The sequence below is a fragment of the Pyrus communis genome, chromosome 12, assembly GCF_963583255.1.
Source record: "Pyrus communis chromosome 12, drPyrComm1.1, whole genome shotgun sequence".
Taxonomy (NCBI): Eukaryota; Viridiplantae; Streptophyta; class Magnoliopsida; order Rosales; family Rosaceae; genus Pyrus; species Pyrus communis.
In genome coordinates, this window is record NC_084814.1 from 18,741,165 (window position 1) to 18,757,887 (window position 16,723).

The 16,723-nt window shown below is 39.0% G+C and overlaps 2 protein-coding genes across 3 annotated transcripts; one reads left to right on the plus strand and one right to left on the minus strand.

The window, feature by feature from the left end:
• Nucleotides 1-2,058: 2,058 nt before the first annotated feature.
• LOC137710808 (polyadenylate-binding protein-interacting protein 11-like) lies at nucleotides 2,059-6,753 on the minus strand. Its single transcript, XM_068449938.1, has 10 exons — nucleotides 5,767-6,753; nucleotides 5,479-5,580; nucleotides 5,340-5,384; nucleotides 5,184-5,256; nucleotides 4,961-5,073; nucleotides 4,785-4,844; nucleotides 4,658-4,705; nucleotides 4,467-4,535; nucleotides 2,654-2,715; nucleotides 2,059-2,495 (listed from the first exon to the last, which is right to left on the minus strand). The coding sequence occupies exons 1-10, from the start codon at nucleotides 6,298-6,300 to the stop codon at nucleotides 2,438-2,440; spliced, it is 1,164 nt and encodes a 387-aa protein (XP_068306039.1). The 5' UTR covers nucleotides 6,301-6,753; the 3' UTR covers nucleotides 2,059-2,437.
• A 4,020-nt stretch (nucleotides 6,754-10,773) lies between these two features.
• On the plus strand, nucleotides 10,774-16,314 carry LOC137710661 (probable GPI-anchored adhesin-like protein PGA55). Of its 2 annotated transcripts, none has more exons than XM_068449746.1 (8): nucleotides 10,774-12,033; nucleotides 12,218-12,573; nucleotides 12,985-14,064; nucleotides 14,160-14,318; nucleotides 14,456-14,795; nucleotides 14,874-14,944; nucleotides 15,068-15,190; nucleotides 15,635-16,314. In XM_068449746.1, exons 1-8 carry the CDS (start codon nucleotides 11,133-11,135, stop codon nucleotides 15,998-16,000), a joined length of 3,396 nt encoding a protein of 1,131 aa, XP_068305847.1. In that variant the 5' UTR covers nucleotides 10,774-11,132; the 3' UTR covers nucleotides 16,001-16,314. The 2 variants fall into 2 exon arrangements, with proteins under 2 accessions (XP_068305847.1, XP_068305848.1); XM_068449747.1 differs by having other exon boundaries at nucleotides 15,638-16,314.
• Nucleotides 16,315-16,723: the final 409 nt, after the last annotated feature.

The following is a 16,723-nucleotide window of genomic DNA, read 5'->3' on the forward strand; positions in this document are numbered from 1 at the left end:
CTCCACCGTACTTATTTGGGCCTTTTAATTCTCCTTTAGTTATTTGATTCAAAGACGGGAAATAAACCTGTGTATGAATTCATGAGAGATAATAAAGTGTGCAAAAATAACTCCTCAGGAGGCAATAGAATCTTTCTTTCCCTTTGCCTCTCCACAATTACATTTCAGTCCCCTCGTTGCATCCAAAGAACAGTAATACAATTCACAAATTTTATTCGAACTCATCTAACCTCTTTCTATACCCAACTTATTATATTCACTCATATTGTTTTTTTATTAAAGAATTAATCTCTCTTTAAACCCAAATTTATTACCTAAATTACCATCTCAAACCCAATTCAAAATGTAAAAGTATATTTACACTCATTCCCTTTATAAAATAACATCTCTAATCGAATGTTTTTTTTTTCTTTCAAAGAGGCGTCCTGTGCCCCTCTATAATTGCATATGCCGTATAGGACTAGCATTTTCATGGCTACTGTCACATCCCGGCCCAGGGCGGATCACTTCCCGGGCCCGCTCCACCACCGTAGCACGATATTGTCCGCTTTGGGCTTACCATTCCCTCACGGTTTTGTTTGGAAACTCACGAGCAACTTCCCAGTGGGTCACCCATCATGGGATTGCTCTAGCCCTCTTCTCGCTTAACTTCGGAGTTCCTACGGAACCCGAAGCCAGTGAGCTCCCAAAATGCCTCGTGCTAGGTAGAGATAGGAATATACATATAAGGATCACTCCCCTGGGTGATGTAGGATGTCACAATCCACCGCCCTTAGGGGCCCGACGTCCTCGTCGGCACACCACGGCCAGGGTTAGGCTCTGATACCAAATTGTCACATCCCGGCCCGGGGCGGATCACTTCCCGGGCCCGCTCCACCACCGTAGCACGATATTGTCCGCTTTGGGCTTACCATTCCCTCACGGTTTTGTTTGGAAACTCACGAGCAACTTCCCAGTGGGTCACCCATCATGGGATTGCTCTAGCCCTCTTCTCGCTTAACTTCGGAGTTCCTACGGAACCCGAAGCCAGTGAGCTCCCAAAAGGCCTCGTGCTAGGTAGAGATAGGAATATACATATAAGGATCACTCCCCTGGGTGATGTAGGATGTCACAGCTACTTTTTTTCTTTCTAGTACCACAACCCATCCATGGACTTGGGATCCAAGAGATCATTCCATAGACTTGAATTTGCCAAGAGAATGTTATGCAAGCTCCAATTTAGTCCTTTTTAAATTAAGCATTTTCATGTACTTTTTAAGAAACTTTAAAGTGACATAGGGTTGGGTGTTTTGCTACTACGTTAATAAACACATAAACAAATTGGAGCTATTTCAAATAAAAAAGGTGCAAGACATGCCACCCGCTAATTCGTGGTTAAGGTTGAGCAATATTTATTTGCACCAAGAATCAAGTTTTATGTCTTTGCAATACCAATCAAAAGTCATTGCACTGGTGTTTTGGGGCGCATACAGACGGCAGAGAAAAACAAATACAATATAATATAAAAAGTATGAAATTTAATCCAAAAAAGAAGCAAACAAACAAAATATCCATAAATTGAGTCATACCTTAGTTGGAGAATTGAAAACTTCAAAATCACCATCCATCAATAGAAAAACTTATTTTTCTCTATCAGAATTATTAGGATTTTAGTCGGAATGAACGTAAGATAAACAAAAGGTGATACTAGGGTTTAATTATAGTATGTGGGTGTATTGATAAATTTGATTTTCATTACTAATTTCATTTTGTACTGAATAGTAATTATGCAATAGGGTAAAATAGACAACTAATATTTAAAATTAAGTTAAGTGTAGAAAGATGTTAGATGAGTTTAAATAAAAATTCCCTAAATACTGTGTTTTCAGACCGAAAAAGAAGCATTGCTGATATTGTCTCAAGACAGAACAAAATATGGGGTAGAATCCTCATTCCTCCAACACATCCCAGTAAAATGCGGCAGTCCGGGCGTGCCTCGTGTGTGCTCGCAAGCTCGCAAGCGTAAACATTCGTGTATGTATATGCATGCAACACGGAGAGGAAGTAATCCATGAAATATGAACAGATCCAATCCAGGCAGCCATTAACAAAAGGACCACATTTCATTGAGCTTACAAAGGGCTGTTAAAAAGGGGGGTCTTCATGTGTCGTCAAGAACTACTTTGCAACGCTTAGTCCAAGGACCGGACCAAGCCAAAAGGAATAATACATCGAATCGTCATTTAAGCCTCAAGGTTTTTTTTGTCCAACTCTATAGTCCAGGACATCATAATAAACCTCTAAAGAGAACAAAAGATCAAAGGCCAAGAAAGCCGAGGACAAGTATGCGACAAAACGCAACGACCAGAGAGGCACGGAGAACATCTTTACATAGTTGTATGTGTATTTAATATATTTCAGCTGGATACTTAAATCAGTCTGGGATGCCGAAGATGACTCAATGTATGGGAAGGCGAGGAGCGCGTGGACGAACAGGTGTCTTTGAAGGACTTACCCTGCTTGTACAAGACGCCATATATTAATATACCAAAATGAAGCTTATCTCGAAATTATATAACTCAAAGGGGTAGGAAAAACAAAGAAAACTCCAGTCGGAATATAGATCAAAAAGCATGCAATGGTTGGACGAGTGGAATGAGGGAAAGCGGCTTACCTGATTGGCAATGATCCCAAAACCACACCACTACAGTTTAGAGCAGCAATTGCACTTTCAGCCTGCAGGAATGGAAGTACATTACTTTAATGAATTGCAGCATTGAATCTGGAGTTCTATTTTTTATGTGTATGACTATGTAGGTGGATATCAAGTTTAACGGAACTCAATTTGCAATCCAACTTCATCACTGATGTATCTTTGCAGGCTTTCACTGATGTATCTTTGCAGGCTTTCTGGAGAACATGCATGCTATGGGTTACATACATGATTCAAGCCACTTAACAAATCTTTTGATTTACTTCTACTCATCTGTTGCCATATAAATCAGGAAGTGTGCCTAAGAAATGCATGTTTCCAACGTCCTTACATGCTCTCGTTCCCCTAAATTTCACAACCACTAAAATATTCCCAGCATGCATACATCAACACTCAAGCAATACAAATCCTACCTTACCCATACCTTCTGTCCCGAAAAACCTAACATAAACTTTAGCATCACCCGACAGAGATTTTCCCAGAGGAGAAACACAGAAACTTGGGTTTTGTTGAGTTGTTTCTGACAGTGGAGCTGAAAGGCATCAACTGCTTCAACATCACAGTTGGACATTAACGCCAACAAAAATAAACCGTTTGGAAACACCACCACTCTCCAAATATACTCTCTTAAGCAGCAACCAAGCTTCTCAGTCCGTTCCACAATGCACAAAAAATTTAATCTCTAAGAATATGAAACATAACTAAATTGACAAGACCTAAAAAGTCTTCCCTCCAATAAGCTGGATATCACAAGATAGGTACTGCAGAAATAAGCTTACTCCATAATAAACACATGGGCTGGAGAGGGCATGCAAGAACAACGTTGTATGACTACGGCAAAACGTTGTTTGACAATGGCAAAAAAGGAAAGTAAAAGCAACAATAGGAAAATAAGATATACTAGTCAAAACCAAAAACAGGACCTAAGAATCAGGGGGAAGGAGAAGGAGCCACGCTTAATAAGTGACCACCTCACAAACAAAGGTACGAGCACAGGAGAAGATCTATGAGACATGGTCAGCAACCACTGCTCAGACAATGGTACTGTTTAAAATTTCTGGCAGTTTACCACATGACGTCTCTGATTTCAAATCTGACCCATTCCAAGAAAATCAAGATCCTGTACATTCTCAGCCCAAAAAGGCAAAAAAATCTAATAAATTCATTTCCACTTTTAACATAATTCATCTCCTTTTATACCCAGACATACAGATAATGCCAAGGAAACTTACGAGTTTTAAGTTCTTCGGATACAATTTTTCATTTCTTCATTCAACATACCTTGAAACTAGTGGGTTATCTATTTCAAACCAATCCTAGACACCCAACGAGTTTTTAAGTTCTTCGGATGCATAAACTATCATTTACAATCACCAACTAACCTTCTATGAACCACATACTTGGCCTTTACTAAACTAAAGACCTCAAAATATCCTATCAAATGATTTCATGACAGAAAGGATAGAGACGAATGAACTTCAACGCACAACACAGATTTTCAAAGAATATTCCTACAGCCCCATTCCTTTAAGTAGCAAATGATTTCTTAAATAGCAAATGCTTTGCATCATTTAGAACATTAGTCACAATTGTAAAGTGAAAATCAGAGATGCATTCAAGGGTTGAATACTAATCTGGAAAAATAAGAGAGTTCCATGTATTACTACATAATCCACGTTTATACCGAGCTTGTCGTCATGGCTTAAAAATAAACCAAATAACGATAAGTAAAATAATAAAACAGCATGCAGAGTGTAGAGGAATAAGCAATTACCATCACAAACTCAACAAAGGCAATGCGAGTAGAGTGGTGATAGTCCCCTAGTAACCTCAAACGATAAACCTGCATCAGATTCATAAGAGATGTCCTCATGAATAGTCCAATACATTAGAGTGTAAATGACATAATAGCATTGTTGCCCAAAAATGAAATGTAAAATACAAACTTCCAATGAAATCACAAACCTCTCCACAGACAGATTCAAAAAAGAGTTTGACATCAGCTTGAGTAACCTGCACAAATACAGCCATGTAAAATTTTAGAATTCACAACTTGGGCCACATCAATGACAAAAAATTCCAAGAAACTTACCTTTTTGTCAATATTTGTACAATAGATAGTTCTTGCACACATCTCACGTTCGTCTTCAGTCTGAAACCAAAATACAAATGGATAAACAAGTTACTATGCAAGAACATATTGATTCCAAAAGGCTAAAACTTTCTCTGGTTCAGAATTTTGCAACTGTCACAAAAGAGTAGACTCACCCGAGGCAAGAATGTGGGGTTAACAGGCGCAATAGCTGTCTTAGAGGGCAACACCCTAACGGGGTAGAATCCAAGCATTGTCCCAGCCAGACTCAAAGCAGCTCGTGCACCATCTGCATAATGAAAAACCACAAGCAGATCAACCAATCAGTATCATAAATCATAAAAACATCTATTCAAGCTTATGCAGCCACATGATCTCCGCATACACCATCTAAATTACCTTCGTCGGTGAACTCAATAAAGGCAAAACGGAGAACAGAATTAGGATCACCACAAATTCGGCAGTCAACAACCTTCAGCAACAGAAAAGTGAAATTATTCAAAACCAGAATTGACAATCAACCAATTACAGAGCTCTTCGAACGAAGATCATTACCTGCCCACAAGTAACAAAGAGAGCTGCAAGCTGTTCCTCAGTGACCTATGTCCCAAAAAGACCAGAATTTTAGTCTCAGATGCACCAAAATTGAAAATGCTAATCACAAACCAAAGGAAATAAATGTGGTCATTTGTACCTGTTGATCAATGTCAGACACGTACACAGTCCTTCGGATTCTATCTTCCCGTTGCGCTAGACTAGTCCTGCTGTTGATTCTCCGTTTCCCTTGATTGTTTCTCTGATAAAAAAACAAACAGGAAAGCAAAATAGAAACACCCATTAAATTTAGTTCCCTAATTCTTCTCCAAAAACTTAACCAACACAAAATACCAAACAATACACAATTTTCCCATTCATTTTCTCAGCAGCCAAACAAATAATAAAAAAAGGAAAGAACCCAGAAAAGCTGAAGTCTTATACATACCCGTCGACCAGGAAAGCCATTAGCTTGTCCATTTCTGTTCCCGTTCTGCATCATCAGTGCCATGTTAACAAACCCAGCATTGAGTCCATGGCCGTTAGCCAGTGAAGGCGGCACGAACTCCTCCGCCATGGGGTTGAGCTTCGAGAAGAGCTCCCTCAACTCCCTCATATCCCGGTCCACGTCGTGACGATGATCCCCATTACTCATCTGAAAATCTCCGCCGTTAGATCTCTGCTGCTGATGATGATGACTCGCCACGTGATCAAAGCAACCCAGCTGAGCCGCCACCACCTGGCCGTTGCCGTTGATGTTGCCGTTTCCACTGGGGGGCGGCGTGACCATCACGTACATGCTCTGATCGATGCGGTGCCGTAAAGGGGCAGCGGAGGCGCTGTTAAGCTTGGACTGATCCTGATCGTTGGATGCGGCAACAACACCGCCGTCCTGCGTCGTAGCAGTCTCCGGGTTCCGATTCGCCGAGTTCGACCCCACGCTCTTCCCAAGCTCCACCCCTGCATTCTCAACCACTGCCATAGTTCTCTCTTTCCTTTCCTGTCTCTCTCTCTCTCTCCTCCCTTTTTCTGAAATGGGTATTTTAAATAAGTAATTAAAAATTAATTCTTTGATGGGTCGATCAACAGCCAGACAGAGCCTAAGAACAATCGCGCCTCGAGATCACTACTACGGAGAAAACGAAATGAAAACAGTTTTTAAAAACAACCCAAATATTATAAAAACGACTCGGAAATTCGGGCAGTGATTTTTGGGGGGGGGTTTTGTTTTTATCTCTCTGCGAGCTGTTTTTTTTGTCAGCGAAGAAGGAGAGTGACGAACCGAAAAAGGAGGTTCCTTTTCCGATTGGATTGGATCAAACCTCTCTCTCTCTCTCTCTCTCTCTCTCTCTTTCTCTCAGAGTTGTGAAGATCGTCTTCAATTCCAATACGACATCGTCTTAGGAGGCTCTTCAACTCAGATTCTGCTGTCTCTGCTCTCTCTCTCTCCCCCCTTCCTCAAATGTACTGCCTCTTTGTTTGATCTCCTGTCATGCATACATGCATGCATACGCATCCGCATAATGGTGATGGTGATGATGATGATCATGGATGTACCGCAGGGGGTATGTGGACACGTGGTGGGGTGGGACTGGAGGTTTAGGAGGAAGGGCAGGCGATTGATTGTGTGGGATCATTTTATTGGAGGCCTTCATTTTTGACTATTCCATACTATTTGGATTTTTACAGTAGCGGGAACAGCAGGGGCTTTTGTGTTATTTTGCATTTCACGCGTGGTTAAAAAGTATAAAATCCAAGGGAGTAATTTGATCGAATTTTTTTTTTCCAACAAAATTATCACGTGAAGCATATGTTAGGTAAATTGGACTTTTTTTACATATTGATTTGGGATTGTGGTGTTTTAAAAAAAACAGTTTATTAAAAAATTTGAAATATTAAATGTGTTTGGTAAAATAAAATAAAAGTGTTTTTTTTAAACCGTTGTCAATGAAATTAAAAAAGCATATAAAAGCAAAAGTAGAATCTATCAAACACTTAACAACTTTATTTTATAACGGTTTATTTTCACAACACATTGAAAGCAGTTTTTTTTTTTTTTTTTAAACACAACAATACTAAACTAGTCCTACATATGGGAGTACTGTACACACCCAAAGTCTTATTTTCTCACACCGCAAAATGTTCACAAAAATCAAACAATCTCTTCTCACCCATTTATATTCCTAGATATCCCTAACAGTTTTAAGTTTAAATAAAATAAATATAAAAAATGATTGAATCGTGGAGATTTTAGGGAAAATAGAACATCAACGAATGTTCCCGCCTAATCCAGTTGAAAGTAACCACAACCAAGCACCATATACAATGACGGTAACTCCTTAACTCTTTGTCCCTGGGAAAGTTACCTTCCTTTATTCCTATTTGTCTCTTTCTTTCTCCCCCTGCCAAATTTGGATTTAAGATTCACATCCATATTTATTTTCGAATTCCAATTCATAATTAGGGATTGAAAAGTCGAGAAAAAAAAAAAAAAGAGATTGAATTTGGGGTGGGTGGGGTGGACGGAAGTGATAAAAGATGGAGAGGGGGGAAATAATCAGAAATAGTGAGGGATTAAGAGATAAAATGAGAAGATTTGATTCGTTTATCATTTTAAGTTTTTAATTTTTTTTTCTTTGATTACAAAAAATATATAAATGGATAAATTTTAGCAGGGCTTTTGATGTCTTTTTCAATTAATTGAGATTCACTCGTTAATTTCCGTAGAATTCTTTGATGTGCTTTTAGTTATTAAATTCATACTTAACAATTTATATCATACATCAATGTAAAACACCTCTCATGCAGCCATACCTTGCAAATTCGTTAAAATTTTGACAAAATTAAAGAATTATCCTTTAAACGGAACAATTTAAAATTGTAAAAAAATAATAATAAATTGCACGTTCAAAGTGAAACTTTATTGATAAGAATTTTCATTTCTAATTGCTGTTAATGTTTTATTTCATTTACCCTATACTGATAGAACAAGTTTACCTCGCAGTGAAAAAAATAAAGATAGTATTATTCACATTCTTATTTTTATCTCTCGTATATTTTTATTAATTTTTTATTCTCGATCTTCTTTAATTCATTTGATCTAACGATTAAATATTAAGAAAAATATGTAAAATTAAAAATGAACGTGTGAATATTACTATCCAAAAGTAAAGGATGTATGGCCTCCAATTTGACTTTTGGGCATGAGAGGGTTCGAATATTAAAATGTAGGTGGAACCTTCAATAATACATATAGAAGAATATGCTCCCATGATGATATGAATATTGGTACTTCATTGTACATTTGTACATTTTTTATGTGTCCAAATTTTTAATTTTAATTTTTTCCTACTTTGTGGTTGGCAGACGGTCAAAATTAATAATTTGTTCTTATTTTTTGTTAAAAAAAATAATTTGTTCTTATTTCTATTGGGGCGTGATAGATAATTTTTTTAGTCATTATTGCAGCATCCATGGGCGATTGGTTTCAAAGGAAAGATTAAATTTTGTAGTAAAGCAAATGATGGTTTTGAAGACAATAACAAATGACAATTAACTATGGTACATAAATAAATATTTTAAATATAGTTTTGAAGACAGCTTAATTATTTAATCTACTAATGTTATTGTTTGTAAAAAAAAAAATTATTATTAGCACATGTGGTTGCGGGAAGATAAAAAAATAGTAAAAAAATTTTGTGCGAAATTATCACCAGCCCATGATTTTTCTTTTTGATACTTTTTATTGAATTATGAATAGAAGAACAAATCGTCTTTTCATTAATTTTTTTGTTGACAAAGAGTTCTCTCTTACCATAGTAAAGAGAGAAATCCAACCACTAAGTTTGCTTCTTTTGACATTGTTGCTGCAACGATGTGAATGGCCAAGTATTTTTTTTTATTTTTAAAACGAGACTCATATATTATACTTAATAATTGAACTCACTCAAATTAGATTCCAACTCACCATGAGAATTTCATTATAACTTTCATACCACTCTTAATCGTCTAACGAGAAAATTCTCACGAACTATCTTGTTTACTGACCCTCCAAGATAAAACATCTTAAAAAGTAACTTTGGAGCAGGTCCAACCACTCATAAACCACATATATCACATACACCAATAAAAATCTCTTGCGTTAGCATATGAAATGGTTTTTTAAATCAAAAAATGCACCTTTATGTTTAGCTAAGTGATAGTTTCGCTCTTTATGTTTTCAACTCATTAATTTCGTCCCTTATTTATTTCTCCATTCATCAATATGGTCTTTGTAATCTCATTTTGTTATACTTTGCTGACATGGAAATCGTGTGGACCTACATAGCCAATTATATTATGCCATGTGAATGAAATAAAAGAAATCAGTTTCTTTATCTAAAAAGAAAAATAGTTTAAAATTTCATAACGCCTTAGACTTTTTTTTTTTATAAATAAAATCAATCAACTTAAAAGTAACGCTGTCGGGTCGGGAAAATCTGGGATGGGTGGGGAGGTGTGCGACGACGCGGTGGAGGGGGAAAGGGGGAAAGAAAGGGCCTGGGGAAACTTGGGTGGGTGAGGAGGTGTGCGACGATGTGGTGGAGGGAGAGAGAAAGGGCTTGGGAAATCTAGGTGGTGGGGGAGAGGGTGATGGCGGGGGAGAGGGTGGTGGCAGGGAAGAGTGTGGCGAGTGAAGGTGGGAATCACGATTGGAAAGGGTTGGGACTGAATTGGGTCGGAGAATGCAGGAATGGGGAGGCAACTTCAGCCCCAACCCCTGCAACTAATTAGCAGAGGGTGAGTTGGGGAGGAGGTAACTTCGGGTAGAGAGGGAGAGGAAGAGTGCTTTTTTTAGTTTTTATTTCTTTTATTTTATTTTATTTTTTGTTTCTTATTGTTTTAAAATTTTAAAATATTTATAAGAATAAAATTTAGTTCATGCAACGTCATATGATTGGTTTTATAGGCTCAATTTAGTTTCACATCCAGCATTTGAACAGATTTTTTAGCGGAATTTGACATCAATGATCACATTGATGAGCGAAACAATAAATAAAATACGAAATTAATGAGTTTGAAACATAAAAAATTATTGATACGTGCTTCAAGATGCTTCGCAAATCGTAATGTGGCTTTGTCTCAACGCTACCACCCATTTCACACACAAAATTAAATTACCAAAAAAAAAAAAAAAAAAAAAAAAGCGAGAGACGAAAAAATTGACATGTGGGTCGAAAAGAAAGGTCCATCGGACCGTCAGTTTGTCCATTCCCAAAGCCCAATGAGACCCATTCCCATTGCGAGTCGAAACGCAGCGTCTCAAAAGTCGTCTGAACGCTCCGACAAACCACGGCCCGGCTCGTCTTTCCAGTTTCCACGAGTCGCGATATTTATGAGCCGTAACGAGCCGAGCCGGCTGAATGAGTCAATACTCCACGGACGCCAAACACAAAATCCACAAAACTCAGAAAAACAAAATTAAAAACATAAACTGGCTTTCTCTCTCTTTCAGTTCCGCTCAATCCTCCGCAAGAAGAAGAAGCCATTTTCTTCGCTACGGACAGAGATCCCCAGAAGCCAGAGGTCAGAGGTTTCCAGATTCCAGGTAACGGAATTCTCAATCCCTAAATCTTTCGATGTTTGGGTGATTTATTGCATAGAATTTACAAGAATCCGTAGTTTTTTTTGAAATTTTGAAAACAATGCATCCGGATTGAGAATTAGGGGAATTGGGATTTTAGGGTTAGGGTTAGGTTTAAGTGTAGGGGGTTGCTTGTTTGGTTGCAGAGATAGTTGGGGTTTTTAAGTTTTGGAGGGTAGGAGGTTGTAGCTATGAAGGGTCGGTCGCACCGGCTTCAGAGTTCGGACCCGCCGGATGACTGGGTTAACGGGTCGTGGACCGTGGACTGCCTGTGCGGTGTCAATTTTGACGATGGGGAAGAGATGGTCAATTGCGACGAGTGTAGCGTTTGGGTGCACACCCGGTGCTCTAGGTATGTGAAGGGAGATGATAATTTTGTTTGTGATAAGTGTAAGAGTAAGAACAATAGGAATGATAGTGAGGAAACCGAGGTTGCGCAGTTGTTGGTTGAGCTTCCGACGAAGACTGTGAGGATGGAGAGCTCTTATGCACATCCGCCTAATGTGCCTACCAGGCGGCCTTTCCGGCTTTGGACTGATATACCGATGGAGGAGAGGGTGCATGTTCAGGGAATCCCGGGCGGGGACCCTGCTCTATTTGGTGGGTTGTCATCGGTTTTTACTCCGGAGCTGTGGAAGTCTACTGGGTATGTCCCCAAAAAGTTTAATTTTCAGTATAGGGAGTTCCCTTGTTGGGACGAGAAGAAGGAGGATGATGCTAAATTTGACGAGGAAAATGAGAATCCGGTTGATAGAGGTGCTGGCGTTCTGTTCTCCTTGTTGAAGGAGAGTATGTTGGCAAACCCAGTAGCTTCTTTGGTGGGGACGAGGGGCCGAACAGAGGATGGGGGGTATAACAAGAATGCATCTTTGAAAGAGAGGAAAAGGTGGGATAATGAAGCTGTTGATCTTAGGTGTGCTCAGAGTGGTGTGAAGAAGGAGAGAAGTCTACTTCGGCCTGTTGTGTTACATTCGGGCAAGCGGAAAAAGGATGATTTGGGGACATCCAAAGATCGGAGTGGCAAGAAGAAGGCTAGAGCCGCTGAGAAAGAGGCTGATGCAAAGAAGAGAGGTGCACAATCTTCTAAATCAGGTGATTTTCTGTGCCTTGGACGCTTTCTGTTATACTTATCTTGTATGATGGGAAAATAATAGTTTTTGGTTTTGAGAACTTACATGGCAAGAATATTAACCCTTGGTCAACTTACATGGCAAGAATTTTATGATGGGAAAATATCTGTTGACTCCAAATTTTGTGTTTTAATTTTTATTACTAGTGTTTACACCCACGAGTGATGCAAAACAATTGGAATTTTCTGAGGACAGAGGTCCGAAGATTTCCAAGGGTGACATTCAGAGTAAGAATAGCAAGAAGTTTAGCGATTCCATGGTCAGCGAACCTGCATCAGATGGTTGTCTTCCAGTAGACTCTACTGTTGAAAAACACTTGTCAGAAACCTTAATTTCTGACACGCGTAAACAGAAAATTTCAATTGGTGATGGACTGAAGGAAGACAAGGTCGGCCACCAAGTTCCTGTAGTGCCGGAGAATCTCACTCTCACCAAAACTATTGATGCTGTTGCTTCATTGTTAGAGCACAATGATGGTGCAGCTGATTTTGAAAAGAAAGAGGTACGCTTTATTGATACTCATCTTAGTCGGTTGCTAGTGTTTATTAAGTATTTTGTTGCTTTATTTAACCATTCATCCATGTAATGGAACTATTACTGCAAAATCCGCTTTCTTTTTATATTTATACACCATGGATAATTGAATTATTCACAATTAATTTTTGGAATTTCATGCCAAGCATATAGTAAACCTTTTAACAAGGAAAAAAAGAAACCATACACATAAGCATCAATATCAACTCTCTATGCACAAAATGGATTTGTACATTTCTTGACTACTGAGTTTGGCACTATTTAATGCTAGTTCATTGGACTGCACATGTGTATTGTGTGTTTGTGCACATAGACATCTATAAGTGTTTCAGATTTGAGACAAAACAATTTTTTGGAATTGACATTTCTTGTGCCATAGGGAGATAGGACAGCAGATGACACGTTGGATGTGCAACCTCTGATTGGAGATGTCGCTGCTTCAGAAGTTAAGAATCAGATTCAATATTCTACTGGTGGGATCTCTGTAGAACCTCATTCTAAATTGAAAACAGAAGAACATAATGAGAATTGTAGTAGCTCATTGAAAGTTCAGCATTCTCCTCATGCTGATGCAAAAGATCTCAGCGTATCTTCTGATCACATGTCTGAAAGTCTGAGAATCAATGAGGTACTAGTAAACAGCCCACTATCTAGTGACCATAAGGTGCTTGGTGCTGACAGAAATTCAGAAGCGGCTAGTGATTCTCGTAAAGACAAGGGCGATGAGTTATCTGGTGATCCTTGTCAACTTAAACAGGAATTGGAAGGTTCTGAGGGTTCCATGGCTCTGCAACAAAGTCCGGCAGATCCCAAACACAGTTTGGGGTCTCCTGAAGAGCTTTCAAAACCAGATGGAATTATGTTAAACTCTCCAGCCATACCCAGTCAGTGTAAAACAATAGCATGTGCTGGAAAATCTTCTGCCATTTCATCCACCGTTGCAGTGTCCATATCATCCACTTCTGATAACTTAAAATCTGGTGATGCTCAGAATCCTCATCCAATTTCGAAGCAACGAGTAATATCTGAAAGTAATGTTAGCATTAAGAAGGATCGTGCTTCATGTGACAACTTGGACGAAGACAGGGACAATATGTCAAGGAAAACAGTAAAAGAGCATATCAGATCCTCTACAAATTCTACTCTGAAAACCTCACACTTGAGCAGGAATCATGATTCCAAGGGGGCCACATCAGAATCAAAAGATTCAGTGCATCACTCATCTTCCAAGACATCTCCAGCAGGGAATACTGCTGTTCCTTCAGGATCTAGTGAGCCTGCTGGATCACTGCCCAGCCAGAAGGCTTTACATGTACAAAATAAGAGTTCAGCTTCTAGTGCATTGCAAAGAGGTGAAAAGTTCAACCATACAACTTCATCTAAGACTAATCAGAATCACACACCATCTGCTTTTCCCCCTGCACCACCAAGTGTGCAGGCACAATTAAGTGACCAGGAGGTGAGAAAAGAAGTTTCATTTCTTTATCTTATTATCTTTTATTGCTGGTAAGTTATTGGGATGACATCTTAAATATTTTATTGGGAATTTGGCAGATAGCTATGCTTTTGCATCAAGAGCTCAACAGTTCTCCGAGAGTACCTCGTGTACCACGTGTTCGCAATGCGTCTAGCTTACCTCAATTGACTTCTCCAAGTGCAACAAGCACGTTAATGAAGCGTACATCTAATTCTGGAGGAAAGGATCACAGTTCGGTAAGATGTCAAACTTATTTCATCTTTTGAGAAAAATATGATGTTGATTTTATCATCTTTTGATGAAGAGGATGTCTTGCACTCGTGTATATCTGAGTCATGTTTGTGCCAACTAATCCCATTAATACAATCTCTAGGTCTTTAGAAGAAAAATCAGGGATGCACCTAAAGATGGGTCCCGAAGTTCACGTGAACATGATGAAGAAGCTAAAAGGACGGGCAGAATATCATCTTCTCCAGATCGAAGACGACAAGATGCATCAGATGTTGCTAGTAAGAGGGAGGACAATGGATCTTCGGCAGCGGTACTCTCTGGCAGGAAGAATATTCATTCTTCCTCCACTCATACTGCAAACAGTGGACCATCTTCGTCCAATGAGGCTAATGATCGCAATGTGTCATCTGTACGCAGTTCGCCTAGGAATGTCTCTGATGATGATACAGGCTCAGTTGGTCCGATTCATCGTACATTACCAGGTAGCTGTAATTCTGTAAGGTTTCCCATTTCTTCTTAGATTTTGTTCATTATTTGCTCATTGTGTTTTCCTTGTACAGCCTTGATAAATGAGATTATGAGTAAAGGCAGACGCATGACATATGAGGAGCTTTGTAATGCTGTGATGCCGGTATGGTTGCTTTCAAAAGAATACTTGAAATTTTTCTTGTTGTTTAATTGTAGTACGCCATAGTGCGTGAAGAACAATGAATGTATCTGAATTTTTTCTCTCCTTTCTTGTTTCTTTTTGCAGCACTGGCATAACCTGAGAAAGCATAATGGAGAGCGTTATGCATACACAAGTCCTTCACAGGCTGTTCTTGATTGCCTTCGAAATCGACATGAATGGGCTCGGTTAGTTGATCGTGGTCCTAAGGTATCCTCATCAATATACGCACATTTGTGTTTAATCAATGCACATATGCTTTATTGTATCCTTTACTAATTTCATTGCAAAAGTCTGTTGCATGATCCAAATTATTAAAACTGCTGAACCAAAAACATGAACTGTCAATATTCAACCATGGTCGTTTATGTGCTTTACATGTTTCTCTTTTTTATTTTGGGGTGGGGGCGGGGTGTGGGTAATTAATCAATCACCTGATAATTGGAATAAACTGGTGTAGCAAGAGAACTTCCCATGTGAACTTGGTGAGACATGGATGTGGGACAAATTAAGCTCATAATAAGGAGCTGACATTGTGTAGTTCGGGTAGAATAAAATGTTCAGATTGTGGCTCAGTGTTCTCTCATTCCTATTTTGCTGAAAACAGCAGTAATTAGGACTATACATTTTCTCATGTTTTTTTTATCTCTGTAGCAGACAAATTCTAGTAGGAAAAGGCGAAAAGCAGATGCTGAAGATTCAGATGATAATGAATATGGCAAGGGAAAAAATCCAAAGGAGTTGGATGGTAAAAGCATTGAGACACAGAGAGAGGACTACCCCAAGGGCAAGAGAAAAGCTCGAAAACGTAGGAGATTGGCTCTTCAGGGAAAAGGAATAAAGGATGTCAGGGAGAAGCGGAAGGCAGATATGCTTACTGACGATGATGTTGGACAGTCATTTTCTAATTCCACCGAGGGAAGCATGTCCACTGAGGATGATATTCAGGGAGGCGGAGCATGCCCGGTAAGAGGAAGTGAGGCCTCTACTAGTTCGGATGATGAGACCGGGGCAACGTGATTGTTCGTTGTTTGCACTGTTTGGTCTGATATCAAGGCTCTCAATGTGGCCATGAAGCCTTTCAGTCCACCATCCCTTCTTTCCCGTGACGCTGTTGCAGCTGCCCTACGGCTTTGACGGCTTTTCGTGATGAAGTCCCAGTTGGGATTTCATGCTGGATCCGAAAAATGTAATACCAGTGTACATATGAGTTGTTTAATTTTTGTGACAGTGGATTAGAACTCCTCGTTTATTGAGGCGTAGATTCGATTTGATTCTGTAAAAACTTAGGCAGGCTGCACCTCCTCCATAAATTAAACCTAACCTTTTGTAAATTCATCATCTTGGTTTGTTCGGCTCAGGGAAAGGTCAGGATCCATTTCAATATATGGTCTTCACCTTCAAATTTGTGATTGTATGCAGAGGATTAAAAATGAGAATATACCCTTTGCCTTGCGTGGACTGGTTTAACTTTTCCAACAAGAAATATGAGAGTTAAAAGTGAATACTGCATTTTTTATTCATTGTATGCGGTATTCATCCGTATCTAGTATACATTAGCGTATAATGTATAATAGAATTTTTGAAAAGTGAATTTTTAGTCGCTCATTCAACGCTTCATTCTTTCGTTTGCATGCAAAATATGAAGTTTCGTCATCAAATCAGTTGGTCTGTCAAAATACCGGTATATTTTAAAATTTTGGTATGTAACATGGCCGTAACACGATACGTATGCAAGTGGAC